General features: G+C 39.7%; 1 protein-coding gene across 2 annotated transcripts; it reads right to left on the bottom strand.

Moving 5' to 3' along the window:
* Positions 1-1,601: 1,601 nt before the first annotated feature.
* Positions 1,602-7,712, bottom strand: xkr9 (XK, Kell blood group complex subunit-related family, member 9). 2 transcript variants are annotated; one of them, XM_007554585.2, is made up of 4 exons: positions 6,273-7,712; positions 5,099-5,521; positions 4,683-4,921; positions 1,602-4,606 (listed from the first exon to the last, which is right to left on the bottom strand). In XM_007554585.2, exons 2-4 carry the CDS (start codon positions 5,389-5,391, stop codon positions 3,954-3,956), a joined length of 1,185 nt encoding a protein of 394 aa, XP_007554647.1. In that variant the 5' UTR covers positions 5,392-5,521; positions 6,273-7,712; the 3' UTR covers positions 1,602-3,953. The 2 variants fall into 2 exon arrangements, with proteins under 2 accessions (XP_007554647.1, XP_016528188.1); XM_016672702.1 differs by having other exon boundaries at positions 5,099-7,712.
* Positions 7,713-7,845: the final 133 nt, after the last annotated feature.

Below are 7,845 nucleotides of genomic sequence, written 5' to 3'. Positions count from 1 at the left end.
CCCCATGTAGCTCCAGTGAAAAATCTTTTGATAGAAATTAAAAACTACAATAACATAGTTGTATAAGTCTGCACATCCTATTACTGGCTATGTCTGTAACAAAACACCACATTCAAGCTCATCTTAAAGAGGATCAGTCACCATTGAAAGAACATCTGAGTCTTGTAGGCTTCTCGTGACATTTTCTTTGTTTCATCCCACAGGAAAAAGCTGTCAGTCTGGAGAAGGGCATCAAAGAGTTTCGACGGCATACGCTACGGGACACACTGAGAACAGTTAACATCGAGTGGAGTGCGAGTACCGAGAACTTCATTTCATTTCACATTTTGTAAAATGACTGAATTAAGACCTGGTCAGACGGGAAGAGATACAGCAACATTAAAGCCACTGTAGGAGTGTGAATATCTAGAAAATGCAACAACAATCTCTTGTACTCTCCATGCTCAGGAGTACAGTGTCAATATGGAGGACAAACGTTCACTAAATTTTCTAAAACCACATTTAGAGTCCCAAAAACATGTGGGGAATGCCCTGCCACATGAATACCGCTGCCATTGTGAAGCATGGTGGTGGCAGGGCCATGCTTTAAGCTTGTTTTTTCTACAGCTGAAATATTTTCACGTACCAGTTGATGCTTGAACAAAACCTTCGGAAAGTGGACGAAGAGGAATTCCATCTGTTAGCCAAACAGGGATCCAAAGCGTACATCCAAACCATAAAAAGAATAGCTTCTTGGAAAGAATTTCAAGAAAAATAAGTCACGGGGCGGCTTCTGATGAGAACCAAATTAAGAGGTTTTGTTGCAAAGAACAGAGAGCGCACTTTTACAACCACAATATTTAAGTTTTCCATTTTGATTTTTTTTTTTCTTCTAGAACATATTATTTTGTCTTTCCATTGAGTTGTACAGGGTTATAGGTCACTATTGGGTTGGAAAATGTTTTGGAACCATTAGCCTTGCTTTCTACATGTAATAAACCAAAAGAGCTCAAGCAGGGGTCAGTACATCCACTGTTGCTTCACCATAAAATAAGAGCCTGGCAGAGATTCATTTCCTCTTAAACAAAACTTCCTCAGTTAAATTTGTTGGAGTTTGAATTTTATGGAGTGTTTCAGACAAAAAGCAACCAACAAAGGAAAGGTTCAAGGGGTCCCTTGGCATAAACAGCTCAGAAAGCTCTGAGCTTGGCTGAATTAAAAGAAGGGAGGATGGCTGTGCTCATTTGAGAGCCCACAACCATCAGCTTTTTAGAGGACACATCATGTCCCTGCCCCACAACAACCCCCCCCCCAGCATATTATCTTATCCTACCTTGGATGACAAAAAAAATAAATAAATCACACCTTTCGTTTCCGGGCAAGACGATATATTGCTAGTAGTCAAAATAAAATTAGTTCTGGTTTATTTTCTCTTCATTGTTCATCCGTGACCACACCGTCTCCAGAATCCTCAGAAAGAAGGAGAGAAATGTCCATCCTTTCATTTTGCAAAGATAACGATTGCAGAAGATTAGTGGATAGTTAAAGATTAATTGAAGGTCAATGAGATGAGTGTGGTCGAAGCCTAAATATGCCTAACATTTTGTTTCAGAATGAATGAATGACTATCAATCAACTTTATTCTAATATGTGGTACGAAAACCATAGCAGAAAACAGGAAATGACACCATGAATCAAAAGCCGTGAGAAATGTTGCACTCTAAAAGGCATAATAGGTACAGCTGGTAACTCAAAGTCAGAAAGAAACTGGAATAACTGGATTCGATGTCGTTGCATATTCGGAAAAAATCCATTGTGATAATGGCGCCATCTTGTGTTGATAATACAGCAGTTCAGAAAAGAACATAAACACCTCCGGGTAGTATGGATCCCTGCGTTGCTGCTGCTATTTGATAGAACAAACCTTTGATAAGACTGTCCTGTAAATAAGGACTCACAATGTAGAATAGAAACAAAACATAAACATTTTAAAATCCCCCCCCCAAAAAAAATGTAAAAATTATTTATTTGAAAGACATTTGTAGCGAGTGCATGTGTCTTGCAAATTAATCCAAACTCAAACTTTTTTTTTTTTTTTTTTACATTTCATGACATTGCAACCACATGTGTCAATTCTTTCTATTGGGATCTTATGAGAAAGGGCAACACAGTAAGAGCACCTAACTCTGATCCTTTTCAAAATATTTTTAGTTAAAAATCTGAGCCGTTTGGTCTGCATATTTAGCTCAAAATAGCTCAATTTCTGTCAAGTTGGATGCAGAGTATCAGTGGATATTAATTTTGAAGTATTGCCATTTTTGTAGGTCTGAAATGTGCAGTTTAATAATTTTTTTTTAATCTAAACTGTTTCAGTGTAGCTCTGGGTCTATGTTTAAGGCCATTGTCCCTGGTGAAGGTGGTACGTCCCCTAGTTGGTCTAAGTGGACTTATGGGACTAACATAAATCTACAGAGTGAATGAGGAGACAAGATGATATTCATTGTCTCCCAAATTGTAGCTTTTCTGTGCAGACTTCTATGTTTCACTTCAGGGAGACCTCATGCCAACATAACAAAGACCACAACCCTAAAAGAAATTAAAAGTTTAACTTACATAATCCTAAGAAAGCAGAATACATAAACCAACAAAATAAAATATCCCAACAAGCACATAAACAAGAGAAAACTGGGATTAAACAAAAACGCATCTTTTCCCTACCAAAACAGTCTGACCATAAGTTTACATTTTTTTTCAAGAGTACAAAAGCCATTCAAGCTTTCACAACAGGTGAAGGTGTAACATAACTCCCTACTATTTGTGGAAAACCTCCCTATTTGCTGACATTTTCATTGAGCAAATCTAAGATTTTTAAATGAAGATGACAATTGAAAGCTGAAATACTTGGGTGCAATGCCAGTTGGCACACTATTGGCTGGTGATTACAAAGCAACCAAACCAGGAGCACCAGTTTATGTTCTTTGGTACTGATTGGCTGTATGCCCAGGAGCGAAAACAGGAAAGGCCATGGATGCTTGCTCCTGCGGTAGTGCTGAGACAGTTCCCACTATTGCATATTGATGTGCATTAAAAAATTCAATTATAAGCCTGTTCTGAGAGGGTCTCAAGAATTCATGGATTTTAGTTATTCATGGACTGCTGGTTCCTAAAGCTGGGCTTATAGTCGAGTTGGCCTTGAGTGCTGTTTTGCACCTCTGAATTTTTGTACCTCAGCACCTATTTTAGCGAGCAGCACCTTTCACTCAAACTGTACAATTTGGAGGGTGATCTTGCAGAGTAGGTTCATCTGCACTGGCGTCTATATAAACCCTCTATGAGGGATCATTTTCAGAGAATACTGCAGCAAAGTACATCTCAAGTATAAAAGCCACACAGCTTGCTCAGCTCGCACTCTTAATGTGAGCCTCTGAAAGCATCACTGTAACTTTGCAAATACCAGGGTTCTGCTGTGTATTGGTATCTTAATGCACCTTCAGTAGCACTAACTTGAAATAACTTTGAAGGATCAAAGAACATGTCATGGGGAAACTGTCTGTAGTTTGAGTTTGAGTGGCATGACGGGTGGTGTCCACAAGTGGTCGTTTTCCACTGCGGTGAATTTCAGGAAGAGAGCTTTTAAATCCCTGCATAGAATGCCGGTTAAATCTCTAAACAACTGAAAATTGACAACATTTCTGCAGACTTCTTTGGGTGGAAATCTTATTGTGTGCTGATTTGTAAACTCCCCCAAATCACACCTAAAATCTTCAAACCTCAACAACTTTCAGTTGTACTCTACACTGCCTCGTCCTTGCTTTTTTTTGGTTCCTCTCACGCCTTTTCACATATTTCTTGATTTGAGACATGGAAACAAGTCTGAACACAACTAAAACATAAAATGTAACAATAATACATGGCGGTGGCTGCATTATGATGTGGAGTGCCCTTCTTTATGATATGGTGGGAAAAAACCTCTGTCAAGGTTTTATGAATTCCCTTGTCCTCCTTGTTGAAGGTGTCGTCTCCTTTTCCTGTCCGTCCACGTTTTCCAATCCATCCACCTCATCATACTGTTTTTTCGCTTCCTGTTTAGGGTGCAGGAAGCGATAATATAACACCAGCAAAATCAGCCCCAGCAATGAACCGCCATAGATTACACCACTAACCACCAAGAAAATTGTAATTGTCTTCAACTCTGGCTTTAAAAAGAACATCAATAAAGGAGTTGAGAAATTAATAACGGTCCAAAAAAAGTAATAGACGGTCATGTCCCGTTTGGTGTCTTGTCCTTTAACGTTAAAAAAGGTAAAAACCAGAACGGCGCCGATGACGCCACGGTACAGCAGCTCAAGGACTCCTGAACTGCAGAAGTTGGTTTTAAGATGGTGGGCCCTTATTGTTCCCAGCAGCCAGAGGGAAGTAAAGCCTACTGTGCTGTAGACGCTGAGGATGAGGAGGAGGCTGTAGCTGAGAATGAGACTAGTGATGGTGAAGAGCTTGTAGAGCAGGTAGACAGTTGTGGGGAGGGCTGAGGGCAGTTCCCGGCTCTGGGGAAGAGATTTGCGCAAGCAGATCCGATAGTCCACCAAAGACCATGCCAGATTAAAGAAAGAGAACACCATAGACATATCTACAAGAAAAAGGCAACTAAAAGTGATCAATCTGAAAACATCTGAAGTTAAGAAAGAGCTTTGTTGTCTACTCACACTGTAAGACCGACCACTCCTCATGGTTTTGATGTACGTACAGCTGTAAAAGAAGCTGAGGCGCGCTCTCCAGGAAAGTCTCGAAAAGCTTCAACATGCTCAGATCGGCACTGTCGCTGAACAGTTTACTGGACCCCTCCTCATAACCTTTCTTCAGATATCCATTCTGAGACCTTTGATTGTGTGACGTTTCTTGTCCCCAAATCTCTTTGTATCCTTGTTTAAGCAGGTGGTAAGACCTGGCAACAGTATCAGAATAATAAAAAAAAAAACGTCATCATGTTATAAATTCAGTTTTTTCTGCAGCTGTGAAGATGACGGTAACACAGTTCGAGAGCCCACTTTCTGGAGCACTAATGAAATTCCAGTTTGCAGCCTGCAAATCCTGTATACACGACATTAAGGCGCGTACATACCTGAGGAGGATTCCCATCCCAAATATGTGCAGGACTAAATACCATCGCTTTGGTTTGCTGTCCATGACATTTTTATGCATATCTTCTAAAAACCAGGCGTAGCTGAAGATCTGGTTTACTGTCAGCCCAGTGATTATAAACAGTGCAGTCAGTCCACTCCAAACATAGTGCTCTTCGTGAAAATATCTAAAAACCAGTGCAGTATCTGTGCCAATGTCCCCTAGGTACATGAATAGTCCCACCAGAGCTAAGAGCCGCCGCCAAATGGAGAACTGCTTATCTGACTGCTCCATTGTTATCACTTTTAAAAGTTGGCACTTCTGCTCCTGCTTGGTTCCGAGGACGAAGAAGGGGTCTCAGTTCCTGTTCTGGTAAGCTTCGTAGCATGCGAGTGTCATCATCACAGGTGGCTTTAAAATCTCTCTGGAAAAGATAGACAAGTAAAATTGATTACAAACACTTGTAATTTACAATGATGCAAAACAATTATTTTCCTTATTTTAGCAACAAAAACAAAAAATTCCAGATGCCTTGCAATCCTGGTCAGTTTATATGTTTTTCGGCTTATTTTATATCTTCCTGTTTGTTAATCGGTCATAAAAAAATATGTATCTTATCAGACTGACTGGCATATGGCACTTTCAATATGAATGAAAGCACAATTAATCACACATGAGAAGCAAATTATAGCACAAAGTTCAGGACTCTAAATAGTTAAATCTAAATGTTTTAGATGTTTCCCTGCTTCTGCATGCCTGATTTCAGTAGAAAGCTGATTAACAGGCTTTTTCTGAACTACATTCAATGTAAATCAATGCGTGTTAAAGTAGTGAAACATCCCTAAAACACGCAGCACAACTTACCTTGTGGAGCAGGGATAAATAAAATACTGCCTTGACCGATTGGTAGCTTTATTGAAAACTGAGGCAAATTCAGAGCTAACTAAAGATAAGCAAATGTTTCCTTCCCTAAAACATATTTTCTTCTTTTGACTTCGTATGTTGTACTTTCATTACGTTCCTTTTTAGAAACAAACTCGTATATCTTAACTTAATCACGAGCTACGCTGCAGTTAACACACACACACACAGAAAAGCAATACGACACCCAAAAATTGTTACTTTCGCAATGACTAAACACATATAAGAAATAAGAAAAACAGAAGTAAACTTACAGAGACATAACGTCTATGGCAGAGCGCTCCACACAATCACAGCTGGAGATTACACTCCCTGCATTTTTTTCTTTTTAATTTCCTTGAAACCTGTGCTAAGCCCCACCTCGGCAACCAGTAAACAAATCAACACTCGGAGCAGACATTTGTAATTACATAATACATGTCATTCCTATGAAGGTGCGGTGGTTGTGGGAGCGTGATCTTTACACTTCCCCTTCGCATGCCTGTGTCCGTTTAAACGTCACCAACAAGATGAGCTTAATCATTGCTCAGAGAGCAAAAGTAACTCATGAACAATGACTGATTATTAAAGGAAGTGAACATATTTCAGAGTAAGTCTAGTTTTCCCGAAGGTGAACTCTCATAGGCTTTAAAATAAAATACAATTCTTGAAGAAGAACAACTGCATACGGACACTTAAAAGCCTCATGCTGCTATGCAGCTTAGATAAACTGTGGCTTTCTAACTTCCTAAAACACTGTTTCCTTTGTAAACGCCATGATTCGGTTTATTGTGCCTTCCAAAATTTGGTGGTGGCATTATCACGATGTGGGGATGCTTTTCTGTGTCAGAGACAGGGAAGCTGCTCTGGGTTGATGGGAAGATGACCAGGGCAATCGTGCAAGGAAACTGTCCACAACAGAGTTGGATAGATCGCCAAACTCAAACATAGAACCAGAGCTGAACACACAGAATTGGTGTTCTTGTCTTAAAATAGCCTAGACAAAGTCCTAAATAGAACTGGAAATCAAATTGATTCATATTTGTCCTGTGAGGACTGAGCCAGCTGTATGCGTGACATACACATGTACTTCCACATTCGGGGCGATAGGCAGCTGGTCATTTCGCTTGTGCTTGGCCCTGGTTTTGCATTGCATTACTTCCTGCATATCTACTCTTTATAAGGGTTTAGAACACACACAGCTAAATTGTTTCAGATTCAACCGGTGGATTCCTATGTTTTATTCCATCAGCATTATGTCAAAATTGTACAACAGATTCAAAAGTATATCTCCATAACATTGCAATTTAAAAAAAAAAATCTTTACAATAAATTTCTCCTCAGGCTTATGCTAGTTTCTAAAGTTTTTGTTTGACAATTAGCTTGAAATGTGTGAGATCCTTATCACATACTTACATACTTTTACTGTCATATCAGCATCTAATCGCCAGAGGCGATGAGGGTTTGTAAACATGACACTCTGGACTGGACTGCACTGACTAAATAACTTCCTGGAAGGGTGACCTTGGTGTGAGAATCTCTGAAGAAGTCTATAAAAACTAAATCTTTTTGTTAGCTTCTGCAACAAAAACTAAAAAAAGTGGGCGGGAGGGAGAACAAAAAAATTGTGCCGGTCCCTCTGTTTTGGACATTCGCACTGAATAAATGAAATATATAACACGTCGTTTAAATAGGTGTTTATCTATGCTTGCTTGTTTTAAGCGTGGGACCAGTTGGACCAGTTTACCGTATGATGGCGTACCAAATATAGAAACCATTCATCTCTACAGCTCTCCTTCTACTCCAAACCTCTAGGAAGCGGCAGAGAGCCCCAGCTGTTTCCTCTCC

Source organism: Poecilia formosa, unplaced genomic scaffold (genome assembly GCF_000485575.1).
Source record: "Poecilia formosa unplaced genomic scaffold, Poecilia_formosa-5.1.2 Scaffold64, whole genome shotgun sequence".
In the NCBI taxonomy this organism is placed as follows: domain Eukaryota; kingdom Metazoa; phylum Chordata; class Actinopteri; order Cyprinodontiformes; family Poeciliidae; genus Poecilia; species Poecilia formosa.
This window is presented reverse-complemented; position numbering and strand designations above follow the sequence as displayed.